Source organism: Solanum dulcamara, chromosome 1, assembly GCF_947179165.1.
Source record: "Solanum dulcamara chromosome 1, daSolDulc1.2, whole genome shotgun sequence".
In the NCBI taxonomy this organism is placed as follows: domain Eukaryota; kingdom Viridiplantae; phylum Streptophyta; class Magnoliopsida; order Solanales; family Solanaceae; genus Solanum; species Solanum dulcamara.
The window spans coordinates 80,370,642-80,390,277 of record NC_077237.1 but is presented as its reverse complement, the minus strand read 5'-3'; the positions used below and the strand labels follow the sequence as shown (position 1 = coordinate 80,390,277).

Here is a 19,636-nt window from a genome sequence, read left to right as displayed (position 1 = left end):
AGAGAGTACTACTCTTTCTCTAACTACTTTCATTTTTCTTCATATTTATTAGAATAAGGATAAATATATAAAAAAATTATATATAATTACTGTTTGCTAGCTCAACCCAAGAATTAGTTTGATAAATAAGATTCTGAAGATCGAATATATATCATACATTCATACTTTTAAGAGAATTAAAGAACCAAAAAAAGAAGAAGATGAATTCTCAACTTTGTTTATTAATAGTTTTTGTTTGTCTTTTCCATTTTCTTGGTGGATGAAAGAGCAATAACAGATACTTACAGCAACTAAAGTTACAAAAAAAGAGTTTAAATTTTAAAGAATAAAATAGAAATTAATTGAACCGAAAGAGAAAAAGAGAGGGAAAATTCATATTAAACACAAGTCCACAATCATGACTTGTTTTGAGAATCTAACATATATATATATATTTTGACTAATAAGGATAGTTGTCTGCGTCTTCGAATTTGATATTTATGAGTTCTAAATTTCAGTAAGTCATTTAAGATTATGAACTTTAAATTTATAAGTTATACATATGAACCTCTTTTCTAATATAAACATAAATATAAAGCTTGAGGCTGTTTCCAAGGCTTGAACCCGTGACCTTCTGATCACATGACATCAACTTTACCAGTTACTCCAAAACTCCCCTTCTCACTTAATATATAATAATAATTAAATATTTATTATATATATAGAGAGAGAGAATTTAAGCAAAAACTAGTAAATTTCCGTGGATCCGCTCCTATTTACAAGAAGTTGAAGGACCCTACCATAATGTGGTGTGCTGTGCTGTAGTATGGAGTTTGTGCAAAATAGTTCTTGCCACGTTCAAAAAGAAATGTCCATGTGAATCCGTGTTTGTGTTTTTATGTAAAAAATATTTGTAAAATTAATTGTTCCATACGTTGAATTAAAAAAAAAGAAGAGTGAATTTGGAATATGAAAGTCAATACACAATACAGCTAACATATACTACCAAAAAAAGTAATAATACGTATAGATGTGTGCTTATATTTATAACCTGTTAAAAAATTGTGCTCTTGACTATTATTTTGCCCTTTCTCTAGAAGTTCCTTAGTTTACTCCTTTGATGATTCGCGAACTCACATCTTCAAGATTGAAAGTAACTTGAACTCTCTTGTACAATATTTATTTTTTACTTCTATGAAATAAAATATACTTTGTAAATATGTTAAAGGTCGGATACATAAAGTACTACAAAATCAAAATTAAAGAAAAATCATTTGACTCTGCGAATAACAATAGTATCATTAACTTTTTTTGGTAGAGAGAAAATAATTCTACTTTCAAAATATTTTATTTTAATTTCAACTTTAATTTTTTAAAAATAAATAAATAAAATATCAGCATAATATTATCTAAACACCTACTAATTGTATTCATTAATTAACTTTGGTTTTTCCTCTTAACATTTTGAAGAATAAAGTTAGATAATGAAGTTAACAAAGTATCCACCGGTGGTATGATGCAGGTAACGTGGAACTGGATTAATTCTTCTAATTTATTTAATTACTAGAGAAGTATGAGTTTTCAATGTTATTAAGACGTTGTATAAACCAATAATCAAAATATTATACAACTAATCCATATATAACGGAGGTAGTGGAATGATAATTGGTAAGTACTCTTTCCTCTTAAATTAAGATCTCGGGTTTGAAGATTGAAAATAGAACGGATTTAGTAGGGATCATTTTTATCTCACAAAGAAGGACTTTTCGATACAAATTCCAATTAGTTGAACTTCAGAATAGATAGCAAACATAAAATAAGAAATAAAGAAGGTATCATACCAAATTACCAATTATACATAGTAGCTAACCACCACTATACCTTAATAGATCATCAAACTGAAAAATTGACCCAAAGAAAAATTGACACAAAAATAATATATATTGCAAGGTTATCGTGGGGGTATTAATTAATCAATTAAAACTAGAGTTTGAAAATAATGCAATCAACAATAAGTAACTTCGGTTAAAAATTTAAAAAAATTAAATTGATTTACAACTGTACAAAAAAAGATGTATATCAAATGTCTTTTTTAATAATTTAAAATGTGGACGTTGACACATCATCTTCATCCAACTCATTGCATTAACTTCTTCAATAGTATATGGGGCTTGGAGTATAGTATATTTAATTTACAATGATTACAATCTCATACTAAAATGTTAGTAATAATTAATCTTTCTGATTTCCTTCCGTATTCGGTTTGAAGCTCGATTAATTTGAATTTACATCTCATAAGATTTATTTAAGATATTACTTTTTATCAAGAATTTTTTAATATTTAAAAATTAAAATCAAAATCTTTATTTAAAATAGAAATAACTTTATTCACTGCATCACTAATACTTACTAGCATGAAGACATCACCTATCATTTCTGTATTTTTCTAAAAGTAAACTCAATTATGCCAACAACACCCATTTTCACATTGCCATCAAGGATTTCTAATTAATAAAGATTAAATTACATTAATTAATAATGTCAGCTAGAAGAATCTTTCTTACTCACCACTAATTTGACAGTAAGTAGTGCTTGGCATCAATTATACATCTCTACCTTATACTTTTAATTATCTATATTATCATTGTCTTCGTCAGTGTGGACGTATGTAGAAAGTAACTTAAAATTAATTCATCCAAATTCAATTATTAGAGGTTTGTGTTACTAAGTTATCCCTAGTAATTATGATTTGAAAATCTAAGTTTTACTATTATTACTTTATATAGCTATTTAATGATAAGGATCATAATAGAAGAAAATAATAAATTTATCTTGATTGCTAACATGGACAAATAAAGCAGAAAAATCTACTTTTAGTGTAAAGGCCAAGTAAAATAGAACGGAGGAAGTAATTTTACGTATTTTACATCTTAACAACCTTCTAACATCTTTGTGCCCAACTTAGAGCCCGAACAAGAACATATTCTGCAAAAATAATAATAATATATTCAATATAATTTAATAAATAAAATCTGAGGAGAATGAGATATACACAAATATTATTCTTATACTATTTCGATAGACCTTCGACTTTTACATACTAGTAACTAGTAAGAGATTGTATTTACATTTAAAAATCTAAATAAAGTTTTTACAAGGGGACATAACAGTATAAACAACATTATTATTGATGTGTATATATAATTATATTATATGGTCAGAGGGTATATAGTTAGGTAAGCACCTCGGATCCAATGAAACACAGACATAAAACAAACTAGCAAAAATAAAGTAATTATTACTAGTATAAGAAAGTAAGCTCAGAGATGAGCAACAAAAATAATAATTGCATACACTTACCATCCATATATTCAGGGGCGGAATCAGAATATTTGATAAGGGGGTTCAAGAAAATTAAAAAATAAGGGACTGAATGAAAAAAGTAAAAAATGTGTCATTGCCGAGAATCGAACCCACAACCATGGGCTCAATCTCAAGCACCTTATCCACTAATCAACAATCTCCATTTGTTAAGGGGATGCAAAAATAATATTTGTACATGAATAAAAAAATTCGCAGTATATATATAGTGCAATTTTCCGACGAAGGGGGTTCGGTCACCACCCCTCGCACCCCTGTAGTTCCGCCCCTGCATATATTGACATATACGTAAATATATACATAATACATACGTAATTAAATTATACACACCCAACATACACACATACTGTCTCAGTTTTCTTGGGTTCGAGGAGATAAATTTTTTTTATGACTATTTACAAATAAAATAGAAGAAAATGATTATTTTAAATTTCTTATTTGTAAAAATTGAAAATGTCATTAATGTGAAAATAAAGATCATAAAACTGAAACTTTATAAAGGACTACAAAATCAAATCTCTCGTTCGATTAGTTCCAAGTTGGACGTCATTATTTTAATTTTGTGGCCCTCTAAAGTATTCAGCATCATTCTACTAACGGTCTAATGTTATGAGACTTGTACAGTTTCAAAAATTCAAACTGATTTTATCTTTAAAAATTTTACACTTTGGTATATTATTTTATTTATCAATTAACTTTTCAACTGCTACTTTTATAATTTCTTTTAGAAAAAAATGGAAAATATTTTCTTTAATTTTGAGGAAATATATCACTCATTAAAAAGGTAGTGCTTATATATATATCCTCATCATTTAATAAATGATGTATATATTTTTACTATCTAACAAATGATGCATATATACCTTCATCGTTTAACAAATAATACATACATCTATATTTGCTTTCCAACTAATAATGGGTATTTATCCTTAATGACTGAATAGAGGAGGAATTGCTTCTTCTTCTATTTTTTCATTTGCGTTGGAGGGTAGAAAAGATAAAGAGAGAACTTTTTAAAATTACTTGACATTTTTAGTATTAAAAAATCAATTTAAAACTTTTTTTAATTTAATAAATATAGATTTATTTTTAAAAACACATCATTATATATATATATTCGATCTAAATTATAAAATTGAATAGTATATTTGTCCTTTTTACCCCTTTTATTTTCATGAAAAGTAAATAGTAAAATGTAAAGAAAATGCGGCTAGTCTTCTCATCATCAATTACGTGCCATTCACCTCTTTTTTCTCAAAATATGTGCAACAAAAAGAAGGGTGCCCCATTTTGCTTCTCATACTTAACAACCTTTTTGAATTTCACTTTTATTCCCCCTTCTTCTCTATTTTTGTCTCAATTTATCTGACGTAATTTAATTTAATATAAAATTAATTTTTAAAATAAATTATAATTATTTATGTAATTATAAATTATTATTTTTTTCTTTTTTTTTACCTTCCATTTTAGAAGATTTATAATATTTTCACACTTCTCCTCCAATGTGACTCGAACCCAGGACCTACCGATCGTGGATGAAGGTGCTTAACCAACTGAGCAAGCCTCACTTGTCACAATTATAAATTATTTTATTAAAAGTAAAATACATATTTTAAAATTAAATTATTATTATATATAGAAGCATATTATTTTCTTTAGAACTAATTAAAAAAAAAAGTAAATCATAAAATTAAAATAGAGAAAATAATATATGTATATGTATATATATTATTCTAACAATTCCCTTTGGAATCAGTTGAAATGACCCAAAATTATGCATTATTTATAATCTTCCAGCCTAGCTCCCAAAACAATATATTTTGCTTATCTCACTTGTTCACGCAAACACAAAATCAAGATTCTACATGTATAATTTATGTATTTGATTATAAATGATCTGTATTGCTCATTTGTATTTACATGGATTATTGATTGGTAGGGTCCATAGGTTGGCATTATTTATTGGTAAATCTAGTCCCTTTGGTAAAAAAAAAAAATGTCTGACTCTACGATTAACTCATCAAGCTATATGCAATCAAAGGCAAACTAGTTATGTTCTACCTAGTAGAAATAATTTTTTATGATCACTTAAAAATTAAATTAAAAAATTATATATATGTCTTTTTATTTTTTTATAAAAATAACATAAAAATAAATAAATTTGTAAGGATAATAAATCAAATTCCTCTCGCAGATGATGAACTTATAAGTTAAATAATAATTATTTTCTTCTTTTCATATTAGTTGTTCACATTATTAAAAATAATTATCTTAAAATTATTTATCAATTTACAAAATTAAAATACTATAAAGTTATATTTATCTCATTTTATTCTTATAATTAATTATTTTTGAACTTAATAAAGTTCAGAAATAGTTTTTAACATGTGATTTAATTCTTCTTATTTATATGATAATTTTTTTTTATAAAAAAACTACTATTGCATACGTATAAAAAGACAAAAGTAGCTACGTGAAATGCCCCCCTAAATTTATTTTTCATTTGTACACTAAAAATAAAATATTGAATAAATGATGAGAACTTAATTTCGGTATCAAATGACCTACATCTAACTAGTTTAATACTTTAGGGACAAAATATTTTTTATTAATTAAAATTCTATTTTAAAACTCAAATTTGAAACTTCTAATTTAAAATAAATTTTAAAAAATTCCTTACCACCCAAGCTTAACATTTGATAATTAACTAATTTAACTAATTTGATTGTGCGATGGGCATAGTGTGTATATAGTTTAGAAATAATTTCACCTACGTTTGATTGATAGGCATTATTTACTAGCGATTTTAATTTCAAGCAGATAAATTACAGCTTGCAATCCGAATGGAGGACCACTTAATTCAGTCTTTAATCTTTTTAATTTCCCTTAGGTTTTGAACAAATTATTATAATCAGCTTCTTTTTAAACTCCAAAATTGTCACCCTACAGCTTTAGGGTCCCCTATCCCTATGTGGCTACACAAGCATCATAATCTCACAAATTTACTCACTCCATCAAAAGTAATTTTTTTTATTAAAAAAAAGTACTTATTGGAAAGAAACCTCATTAACCTATAATTAGCAATAGTTTTTACTTTTTATGAGTCCAAGTTTTATATTTTGATAGTAAAAAAAATATTTGCTCAATTAAAGTCTAAGTAACATATGCATTTAAAATTAACTAAAAATTTATATATATAAAATTTGACATAAGAATTTTATAGTTATAAATTGTTTCGTAAATTTTAGTCTGTTAGAAAATTTTTATCCAAATTTTCAAGAAAAGGGGTGTTGAATAGCTTTTCCTTGAAGGTTGTTTAAGACCTTATCAATTGATTCTTCTATCTCACCCTTAGTAGCAATAGATTGAGGTTTTTCATCAGCACTTTCATTTTTCATCTTATACATATAATATATTTTTTATAAAATATTATTTATTACACAATATTTGATTATAACTATTATATATCAGTATTTGCTATAATGAATGTCATTATTATCATAGGTAAAATGTTATTCTAGAGAAGTAAAATATAACACGAAAAATTAATTTTAGAGAAAATCAGGTCGTTACAGTGAAATGTCGTTATAATGAGGGGCCATTTATAGAGAGGTTTGATTGCTAATGTAGTATTAAGAGGTCATTTAGTACGAAGGACAAGAAAAATTAATCTCAAATACAATGTAAAAATTATTTTATTTTGCGTTAATTTGGTTAAGGGTAATAATTAATCTCGAGATTATTTATCCCACCATTTATATTATAATTATGAGATAAGTTTATATAATAATAATAATAATAATAATAATAATAATAATAATAATAATAATAATAATAATAATCTCATGAGATATCACAATTCATTAGACTTGTCCATCCCATCCCTCATACCAAACAACTCATAATATTATTCATCTTACAATATCCATGTAAATAACTTATATCCCTTTGTGATTTTATTAATTCTTCATCTTCAAAATCGGAGATTTAGATTTGTAATGCTTTACGAGTTAGTTTTAATTTTATGTCCTTTAATTTTACGAGTGAGCTTTATTTTTATGGATAAAAGATAATCATTTTTTTCATATAAGAAATCTAAAAAGATCATTTTCTTCCGTTAATTTGTAAGTGGTTATAATTAGAGGGCATTTCCACCTTCAAAACAACTTTCAAGGACAATTTAGGAATTTCATAGAATTAAACTAATCAAGGATTATAAGAAAGGAGATCTCATATTATTCATCATCTGGTGAAGTAATATAAAATTAGTCAGATTAGCATCTATGATTTAAAAGGTCGATGGGATTCATGTTATAGATGCTTTTGCCTTTTTATATATTAACCCCACCCCTCCTTTTTTATTTGGGTTTCTAAAAATGGAAAAAGAAATTACAAGTTAGAAAAATCGAACTCAACTCTTACCAATAAAAAAAGTTCAGATAATCAATCAATTAAACTAATAAAATTCCCCCCTCCCCCTTCTATCTACCCCTATAATTAACTCTCCCCATTCCTCTTCTTTTTTCTTTTAAAAAATTAGAAAATTGAACTGATCAACTCTTACCAATAAAGTGAAAGCTTATATAATCAATAAACTAAGCTACTGAGATTTTCGCTCACTCCCACCCCACCCCATCTATCGAGTCGATTAACTACCCCCACCCCCCTTCTTTCTCCTTTTCATTTGCCTTTTTTAACAAGTATAGACAACAGCCACTGCAATCCAAAATGCCCAAAAAGCAAAGATGACCTACTTGAGCCGGCTTTTAACTATATTTAGCTGGACAGACAAAAACCAACTTATTATCCTCATCGTCGCTTTCTGCACCTCTTGCTCTTTCTTTTTTTTCAATTCACCCATCTACAGTAGACTACTGTACAATTATACATATATCTGTGTATATAAATATATAAAATATACGAAAAAATTATAGTAATATCTACTTTATACTAAATATACATACCACATATACAGTTGAAATATGTATATTAATAAACTAAATGACCAAAGAGTACATTTACATAAATTTTTCTAATATCTCTCTCTATATATATATATACCGCCAACCTATACATACACATTATTCGGTATGCATTTAATATTATACCATATTTGTTTTGAAGCAATTATTTTATATTTATAACAACTTGAATGAACTAAAGCGACCCATTTGGTTATCTTGATAATAAAGAAAATACATTTTCTTTTTTATTTTCTTTTTCTTTTATTGTGTGTATACCTTTTTTTCTTTGTATTTTAAGAGGGAGGTGTGAGATTGACAGACAGATCCCACCGAAATAAATTACTAACAAATTCACTACACCCTCCATCTTCATAAAAACCCACAGAATTCACCAATCTTTTTTGTTGTTTGATTTATTTTTATCTATAATAATAATAATAATTTCAGCTTATAATTGCTTTCACAGAAGAAGAAGCTAGTAGAAAAGGGGTGACTCCTCTTTTCTTTTAGAAAAGATGCTTGGTGTTTCTTCAAGCTTAATAGCTAGTAGTACTACTAGTACTGCAGGTGATGGAGCTGCCATTTCGGCAGCTCCACCAACACAAGAAGCTCCGGAAAGTGGAGGAAGTAGCGAGGGTGGTGGCGGTGGAGGATATTTTTCAATTGGAGGTGAAGAAGGAGAAAGGAATTCAGGTGGAAACAGATGGCCGAGGCAAGAAACTTTAGCTTTACTGAAAATTAGATCGGAAATGGATGTTGTTTTCAAGGATTCAAGTCTTAAAGGACCCTTATGGGAAGAAGTTTCCAGGTATTGATTTTTTATTTTTTTTTGGGTTCAATTAATTACTTTTACATAATCATTATCATGCATAGGATTCAGTATTCACATAGTAACAGAATCTTTTTCGAACAAAATTAATGATTTTTTTTTTGATGAATTAAAAGAGATCTATATATGGAATTAAAATTCCATTGAATTAAGTAGTGCTTGATGAAAAGTATCATTTGTTTCAGCAGCTTTTGAGGAATTCAGTGTCCAGTTTTTTTTTGTTTTTTTTTTTGGTGATTCAGTTTTGTTGTTATGCCATTTTTTGCCGATTCCAGCAAGAAATTCAGGATGAGTTTCTCTCCTCCTCTTCAACACTTTTTGTGCTTTCCCCAAATTTACTCAAATTCTTTTTTCTTCTTCTCTTCTTTTCAATGGAAAAATATGCTTCTTTTCAGTTTTATAGGCTTCTAAATTACCTTTGGTTTTGATAATTTATGGTTTCTTAATTATTATGTTAATTTTATGTATGTGAATATTATGAGATTTTGTTTTATTATTACTAATGAATAATGACTATGAGATCAGATAAGATGAGGTGTTAATTAAGTTTTTTCTTGTTTGTTCTTGTATTTCTTTTATTTCCATTTGTTTCCTTGCCAACTGTGTTTGTTATTCAGGAAAATGGCGGACCTGGGTTATCATCGAAGTGCCAAGAAATGTAAAGAGAAATTCGAGAATGTGTACAAGTATCACAGGAGAACCAAAGAAGGCCGTGCTTCTAAAGCAGATGGAAAAACTTATCGCTTCTTTGATCAGTTACAGGCTTTGGAAAACAATCCGGCTTCTCATTCTAATTTACCGCCGCCTCCATTGGCAGCAACACCGATAACAATGGCAATGCCGATGCGATCAGGAAATGCTTCAGTAAATCCTCCTATGCCAACGCCACAAAATCATAATCATCCTTTTGTTGTTTCACAGAATACTGTCGTCACAGCAGCAGTAGCAACACCGGCTGTTAGTCATCTTATGACTGCACCCGTGCTGCCACAGTCACAACCACAGCCATCAGTACAGCCGATAACTAATAACTTGAACCAGTTGAATCGCTCTCAAGGTAATACTACCGCTAGTTTTCTGTCAAATTCAACTTCATCTTCTTCGACTTCATCAGATGAGGATATACAAAGGAGGCACTCGAAAAAGCGGAAATGGAAGGAATTCTTTGAGAGTTTGATGAAGGATGTGATTGAAAAGCAGGAGGAGTTGCAGAAGAAGTTTTTGGAAACGCTTGAGAAGCGCGAGAGGGACAGGCTGATGAGAGAGGAGACATGGAGAGTACAGGAGATGGCCAGGTTGAATCGGGAACACGATCTTTTAGTCCAAGAAAGATCAATGGCAGCAGCAAAAGACGCAACAATCATCGCCTTCTTGCAAAAAATAACGGAACAACAAAACACACCAATTCCGAACAGTACTAATAATACTTCTCCTTCTCCTTCTCCAGCTCAAATACAATTAAAATTGTCCGAAAAGGCATTGAATGTGATACCACAACCACAACCACAATCATCACCACCACCAACTATCGCGGTATCACTACCAATGACAATCCATACCCCAGTACAAACACCGCCGCAGGCACTGACATTACCTGTGGTATCTGCAAAATCCTTTGAACCTCCTCCAAAAACCGATAATGGTGGCGAGAATTTCTCTCCAGCAAGCTCTTCAAGATGGCCAAAAGAAGAAATTGAAGCTTTGATTAGCCTCCGGACCTGTCTAGATCTAAAGTACCAAGAAAACGGACCAAAAGGTCCGCTCTGGGAAGAAATTTCAGCTGGAATGCGAAAAATTGGGTACAACAGAAATGCAAAGAGATGCAAAGAAAAATGGGAGAACATCAACAAGTACTTCAAGAAGGTTAAAGAAAGCAACAAAAAAAGACCAGAAGATTCCAAAACTTGCCCATATTTCCACCAGCTGGAAGCATTGTACAAGGAAAAAGCCAAGAACGAAGTTGTACCAAATACAGCTGGGTTCGGATTAAGACCCGAAAACAACAATCCAATCGCTCCTCCTCCCATCATGGCTCAACCGGAGCAACAATGGCCACTTTCTCAAAATCATCAACCGCAGCAGCAGCAGCAGCAACAACAACAACAAAATCGTGATCATCATGATAATGAAAGCGACCACAGCATGGATCAGAACGAAGACGAAGATGATATTGATGATGATTATGATGATGAAGATGAAGATAATGGCTATAAGCTAGTAACAAACAAACAACAACCATCATCAATGGCGGCCGCTGCGGTAACAACAACGGTTTCTGCTGCTGCTGAGTTTAAATAAGCACGAAAATAAAACTGATAACAACATAAGCAGTAGCATCAAAGTGATAACAGAAAAAAAAAGTTTTGGTAAGTGACTGTGCATTGGGAATGGCAAGTGGGTCAACAGATTGTGCAGAGATTTGTCGTATTCAGAAATTCTTGTTGGCGAGAGGAGACGGTGACTGCAGTAAAAAATATCATTTGGAAATTAATGCAAAGGCATTTAAGTTTACACATGTTTTTTTTTTTTTGGTTTGGTAAGAGGGTATAGTTGTTATTTTTTTTTTTTTAATTTTTGTGGTAAAAGTATATTTTCACTTTTATTATTTATTTATTATTTGAAATTTGAAAAAAAATAAAGTTTTATTGAGGGATGGGAGGGGTGAGAATGGAGACATATAAAAGAATAAATAAATGCAGGGATAATGTAATTTGTACTCTCTTTTTTTTTCTTTCTATTTTGTTCATGGGGGTATGTAAATGTGAGAGAATGGTTACTGCATTTATATGTTTATTTTCTTTTCTACGATTTTAATTTTTTTATTTGAATGGTTCAATCATGTTAAAAGTTCTTGTTATAATTTCTTGTGCAATAGATACTAGTTATATCAGGTGGTGTTCATGATTTGATATTTCTGACGATAATTCGGTGCACAAAATATTACACGTTAGTAGATTTAGAGATGCTTCACACTTCAAGAGGTGTGATATAGATATTATATCCTAATGCAAACATTAATAGCTACTTCTACGACTCGAATATGTGACCTATAGATCATCACATTGACTTGCATTAGTGGTTCCTTTAATGACTCAAATCCATGACCTATAAATCGATCACATGAACTTACATTAGTAGTTGTTTTCATGACTCGAACCTGTAATCTATAAATCACACATACACAATTTACTATATATTGATACACTTTAGAATGATTACAAAACCTGTATGTTAATGACAACAGGAAAAAAAATTTAATAAGAACAAGGACAAACGGGGAATAATTCTGTCCCACATACCAACTTGTGAGGCAACGTTAAGAGAAATAGTTGCAAAAACAGCTAATAGTGTATGTTTTTTGTATTTATGATTCCGTCTTCAAACTAAAAAGAAATAGGCATAGAAAATTTAACTGTGGGTATTTGATCTACTCCAGCCACTATTTTTTTTTAAACCTAGAAAAATTCGAAGCCGCTATTTTTTTGGACATACACTGAGTAAATCTGCTCTTATGCATTAATTGCAAATTACAAGAAATGTAAATTGCACTAGCTAAGCTCAGTACGATGAGCTATCAATCTAATCTCGCTTATTTACTATCTGATGCACTAATTTAGTCACCTTTACGGGTATATCACTTGTTTCGTTATTCTTTTTTTTGGATTTTTGTATCATACAACAGTCTAGTAAAGGCCAGAATAATAATTAAAAAAAATCATAATCTTTAGTTCTTATAATTTTTAGTCGGTATAGAGTTTATAATTACTACTATATGATCTATATATAATTAGTGTATACTTGTTATACACGGAGTATACACTTGCGACGGCAACAAATTATTACAGCTTGATGGGGAAATTTTTCTATTAAAATTCCTTTACTTTATTCATTTTTTTTTTGTGCGTCTCTTAATTAGAATATCATTTAGATTTGAATTAGGATAACTTATAAATAGTTTCATTTATAAGTATCCACCAAAATATTTTTTTGTTTTTTTTAAAAAAGGAATCATTTTACAGTATACCAAAATATTGGCCAGCCAAAATTAATACTACTTTGATCAGCAATAGTCTTAGGGAATATTGTGTTTTGTCTTTCTTTTCAACCAACAATTAACATTTTATTTTACACATTCAAGAACAATAGCATTCAGTCTGCACCTGTAATTGATGAGGGGCTAATTATGTTTTAAAATTTGTACAATACGACTACACATTATTGTGAAATTAAAATATCGGGGATGTGGGGAAGCATTAATAAGACAATATATACTTAAACTACTCCCTCCGTCCGATTTTATGTGGCACTTTTTTTTAGTCCTTTCAAAAAAAATATCACCTTACTATAATTAGAAATAATTTAACTTTAAAATTTCTTTAATGATTATTTTAGACCATACGTTTTCAATAGTCTTCCTTTTTTTTCTTTAATATAGTGCTAAGTCAAATAGTATCACATAAAAATGGAATGGAGGGAGTAGTACTTATTTGTAAGGTGTAGGATCGTATAAACTAAAAAGAATGGTTAGGAAAGCTTTTTTTTTTTTTAATTTTGTTTTTTATGTGGTGTTCGATATTTATATTGAAATTCATTTAAATATAAATTCATGCATTATAGTGTACAATTTCGAAAGTGACGCTCTCAAAAAAGATTTTTTCCATTATTTTCAAAAGTTGAAACATGAGATCTCTGATTAAAAACAGAGGATTTCCGATCATCCACCACACAAGCCAATATTGGTGGTTCGGAAAACTTTAAATGTAGTGAAATGAGCATAATTTTCATTGAATTGTTGACTTTCACATAGCCCACAAATGTTGTTGTTAGAAGAAAGACAGAAGAAAAAAAAGATAAAAGAATAATAATGATGATGATAATGATAATGGATGGTGAGAAAAAAAGAGAGAATTATTGATAAGTTGTCGAGTTTATGGTGATGCTTTTTCTTCCTCTTCCCACATGACTTGTTGGGTTAAAACAAATTGATCTATTCTCACTTTAATTTCTTATATTAGAAGGTCAAAATAGAACTATTAGAAAAATAATTACTAATAGGTTCAAAATCAATCATACTAGCTAAAAAGATTAAAATCTATTTTCAACTAGAAAATATATATAATCTATATTAATAAAAAAAATCATCGTCTCCATCTTAGCTAAATTTTATTGATTTCAAGAAATGATAGATCTTAATTCGTCTACCTCATTCTTTTTTAACAATTTCATTTATTATAATTTCACACTTATAGATCAGTAAATCTGTCGGTTGATACAAATATGACCAAACCAAACCACATCTCAATGTCTTGAGGCCTAGTTCTTTCGTATGTTTTTCAGGAATTTGTACCTCACCACATATTCGAAAAATAACTGAAATTATTGGCTTTATGGTTTGTATGCGGGGCAGAATTAGTGTGTTGATTACGAGTTCAGCTGAACTTGTATGGTAAATTTGGTTCAAACTTTAAATTTGTAGTAAGAAATTCATTGAATATCATATACAAATTATTAATTTAGAAATCAGTAACTTAAAATTAATAATTAATATTCTCATAATTTCATAAACTTCAAAGTTTGGTTCCGCTTCTAATTGTATTCAAGTTATCATAAGAAGAAAAGAATACCTCTCTTATATATATGGTCAATTATTCAATCATGTATGTATATATGTGGTTCTGTATGTGTATATATTGTACAAGTAAAGTAATACCATGTCATAAGATTCTTTCTGTCTTCAATTATTCGTAGACTACATTGATAAGTAACTTCAACTTAACTTAAACAATAACTTTTTAAAGACAAAACAGAACTAGCTTAAATAAGAAACTAAACTTTCATAGCACGTATACATACAATCACTAATACATGATGTCAAAATAGAATAATAATTAAATTTTAAAAAAAGAAGAGAAAGAACGAACATCACGTACTTTAATGCAAATAATAGTTGACACATCAATGTATATAATTGAATTTACATAGTTCATTTGAAACGAGTCATGAGGAAATAAGTATCATAGGGTGTTGACGGGTCGGTTTGGATCGATTATTGATCAAAATTAAAATTAAATTACTCTAGTCGGTTTTTAAATTATTAAAAGCAAACCAAATCAAATAAAATATTCATTTATCGATTTAGTTGTTATCTGTTTCGGATCGGTTTTATTTGATTATCTGGTTATTAATCATACACGAAAATAAAATAAATGATTCATTCAAAAAAGAAAAGAAAGACAAAATTCATTCAAAAAGAAAAATAGTTAGAATGACTAACATTACAAAATTTCAACTCACTGAATTTATTGTGAATAAAGCTCTAAAATTTATCACTTTTGGCCTATACAAGAAAGAGCATTGACATTTCTAGTTCCACCAAAAATTTATAGCTTTAGTTGCTATCTATTTCGGATCGATTTTATTTGATTATTCAGTTATCAATCATACACGAAAATAAAACAAACGATTCATTCGAAAAGGAAAAGAAAGACAAAATTCATTCAAAGAAAAAATAGTTAGAATGACTAACGTTACAAAATTTCAAATCACTGAATTTATTGTGAATAAAGCACTAAAATTTATCACTTTTGGCCTATACAAGAAAGAACATTCTAGTCCCACCAAAAATTGTCATAGGCACCCATGTACATAAAACCAACAAGATAAATGCTCATTCTGAGTTTTTTTGCTTTAACAAATAAATTATAAATAAATTTTAATGAAAAAATATAGAAAATATTTAAATTGTTCATATATATATATATTTCTTTGAGTTTTTTTGAACAAAATCAAAATCAAATAAAATATTATCGATTTTAAAAAATGTAAAACCTAATCAAATCAAACCCAAATAAATCGGTTAATTTACTCGATCTGCTCTGATTTTTTGATTTGGTTCGATTTTTTACCCAAATCATAAACACCCCTAAGTATCATGCAGCTAAGTAAATTTGAAAAAAACAAATTGAGTTTAATGTAGTAATTTCTCCATCTCAAATTATTTATTGTGTTTCCTTTTTGCACGCCTCTTAAAAAATGTTAATTAAGATGGATTTTTGATTATCTTACCCTCCTTTATTTCTTAATTATGATGTAATCTCTCTTTATTGAATATTTATTTTATTTATGTGACATGACTTCATAATTAAAGTGTTTGAAGAACAATTACTATTAATGCTAAAATGGAAAAAGATAATTAATTTTATATTATTTTTTTCAAATAATAAATAATTTGAAATAACTATTTTTTGAAAATCACGATAAATAATCTGAGACGGAAGGAATATAAAACTACTCAAAGGAAAGAGAAGAATATAAAACAAGGGTCTACATGAGCCCCTAGTAGTTTACCGGATAAATTGAGTTGTCGGGCATTCCCGGCCCACCACCAGAGAAGGTGAGGGCGTCTTTCTTTCCAGCCGCCATAGGGCTTCATTCTTCTTCCTCTCCGACTTTACGATATTATCCTTGCTAGTTTGATCTCTCGGATTGGCGAACGTCGAAAGAGAAGGCGGAGGAAGGAACTGACTTTCCTTTGCCAAAAAAATCCCACGTATGAAGTTCTCGGATTACGTACGAATCAATTAAACAAGCCAATTTTCCGGGTGTTAAGAAAGATATTGAATCGAAAGCGAACATGGTCACACACAATTTTCCTTGGAATTTAACGATCCAAATTTTCATATTCCAAGAAATATATTTTCTTGACTTGGTTTGTTAAATTTACTTGCCACATGCAAAGTTTTATACTATAGTGTTTCAAATAGTTTGGCATCTAGGCTAGGGATTAAAATTAATTAAGGTGAACATAAAAAATGAACAAGATAACTCCAAACAAATAACTTAAAGTGAAACTTTCTTTTGCTAAACTAAAAAAGACTAAATAAATTTCTTAAATTCTTTTATAAATCACTCGATTTAATTAACTACGAACGAAGAATAAACTTCATTTCCTTGAGCCTTATATTTTTTTTAGATTAACAAATATTTTTCATGTTTGTAGCTTTCATTCTAAAGAAACATATTTATTTACCTCAAATTGTTGACTTTCAAGTTCCAATAATGAATATATAGTTCTAGCCGTAAATTGAAAATTATCCATGACCGGAGACCTTCGGCCATAAGACTTTAGGCGCAACGACCCCTCCCTTCTTCCTAGAACCTATTTTTGGCAGAAAGTGGAAAGGATTGTATAGATTTGGGGGGGAGGGGCTTCCAGATTATGAGTCTTCAACATAAATATCACTCTTTCATTTTTAGTTCATCCCAAAAAGAATATCATTTTACTGTAATTAGAAACAGTTTAACTTTAAAATTCTCTTTTTACTCTTAATGAAATTATTTATAACAACACAAATATCAAAGGATTGTTTTAAATCACAAGTTTCAAAAGTCTTTCTTTTTTAGTTAAACACTATGTCAAGTCAAATAATATCACATAAAATGAAACGAGGAGAGTTTTAGGGATACACGAATGAAGTAGTAGTAGTAGAACAAATTGAGTATGGAAGCGGACAGACAATAGTGATTTACTCAATTTTGCCAAACGAGCGGATCGAATTGAATATGATTGGGTCTAAAAAATGAAGAAAATATTCGATCCTTTCATATTTAACATGGAAAAAAAATGAAGTAACCAACGAGTAATTTATATGAATATTCATAGTATCTATAGCTTCATAAATAGTCAGATGAGAGCACAAATTAAAAATTGAAATTAAAATTATAGACTTTCAGAAAGCAAAAACTCATAAAAAAACAAGCAAACAATTGACAAATAGGTATCAATAACATGGATCGGCAATCCATATATATGAGTATCCATTCTTTTAGTTAGATAAATAATATGGATGACCTTCATATTTGATTTATTTTTAAAAGAATTTCATCAATATTGAAGTACAAATTTTTTAGGTACTTTAACGGATAGAGCTTTTTTATGGTATATTGAGAGTTATATAGTCTCCCGTCAATCAAAAATCCCCCAACATTATTATGTACCCCAGGATCTCTAACTATGCGAAATCGATTATCCAATCCATATCTAATGAATCGGATCGGATTAAGGTTTTTTGTATCCTACATTGGCTGAAAAAAATTAAATTGAATGTTCTTTGATATTAGTCCTCATTAGTCAATTTAATTTGAAAAATAAGTGATTTAGGGAAATAGTGATGATATGTTAAAATAACTAAAATGACTTTAATCTATATACGTAATTAATTTAAAACTATTGTTACTTGGGTGTGCATCGGTCGATTTGGTTTGGTTTTAAGTATTATCGATTTGGTTTATCGATTTTCAATTTTTAAATATGCTGAATCAATAACTAAACCAACAAGATATTTGTTATCGATTTTCGGTTTATCATATTTTGGTCTTTAATGGTTTGATTTTTTTGATTTAACCAATAAGAAAATGCTTTCAAAATAAATATACGACTTCTCCAACATTTTGACGCGATACAAGCATACAACGAAACAAGCAAATCAGACGTTCTTGTTGTGAATACTCATAATTCACAATCCTAGCCGTCGCCTAACCCTTGTTGTTATCTTTGTAAACCGTAGTCGTTGTCATTCTTAGTTCTTTAGATTTTGATGTTGTGAACCTAAAGTAATACTAAATCCTAAAGGGGCGGACCTAGAGGTAATCGAGGGGGTTCACCCGAACCCCCTCGATAAAAAATTACATTGTATATATAAGGTATTTTTAAGAATTTTTATGTCTACACATTAATTTTGAACTTCTTGAATATAAAATTAGAGGTTGACTTAGTGGTTAAGAGATTCAAAACTAATCTTGAGGTTCCAAGTTCAAATATTAAGTACTACATTTTTTTCCGAACCCCCTTAACGGAAATTCTAGATCCGCCACGCCCCCTAATTGTTAGCTGAAAAATGACAAATTGGGAAAATGTATAGCAGAGGTATATATATACATTAATTTTTTTTAGCAAAGTTAACAATATTATTTATAAGTTGAAAAGTTATGAGTTGAGGTACTGATCAATTTATTTGATAATATTGTAGAACATGAGTTGGTGGATAATTAGTGATACATCATGCCATTAATGGTTATATGAATTGCACCAAAAAATAATGATCACTTTTTTGTTAATGTATGTCTGCTAACATAAAAAATAATGCACTTTCATATTATCAGTTTAATATTAAAATGCACATGATCCAACATAAGCTTATCCAAACACACTCAAATATATCTTAAATCCGTAAATAATTTGAAAGGGAGAAAAGCATGATTAATTTATATGTTTAACAAATATAACATGTACATTACGGAAATTATATGTTTTTGGTCCACGCTGATAACATGAACCATGATATATAGTGCACGGTAGCAACTAATACTAGTGGTGGTAAATCGACAGAGTTAAAATGAATTGAATTGTAATGAAAATAAAAATACTCAAAAAATACTATATGTACGAGTGAAAAATTCAATAATGAACAAAAAAAAGATCAAA

General features: G+C 29.0%; 1 protein-coding gene across 1 annotated transcript; it reads left to right on the top strand.

Annotated features, from left to right (window-relative positions):
- The first annotated feature begins 8,570 nt into the window (after positions 1-8,570).
- LOC129879885 (trihelix transcription factor DF1-like) lies at positions 8,571-12,013 on the top strand. The gene is made up of 2 exons (XM_055953618.1): positions 8,571-9,132; positions 9,771-12,013. The coding sequence occupies exons 1-2, from the start codon at positions 8,840-8,842 to the stop codon at positions 11,449-11,451; spliced, it is 1,974 nt and encodes a 657-aa protein (XP_055809593.1). The 5' UTR covers positions 8,571-8,839; the 3' UTR covers positions 11,452-12,013.
- The last annotated feature ends 7,623 nt before the right edge of the window (positions 12,014-19,636 follow it).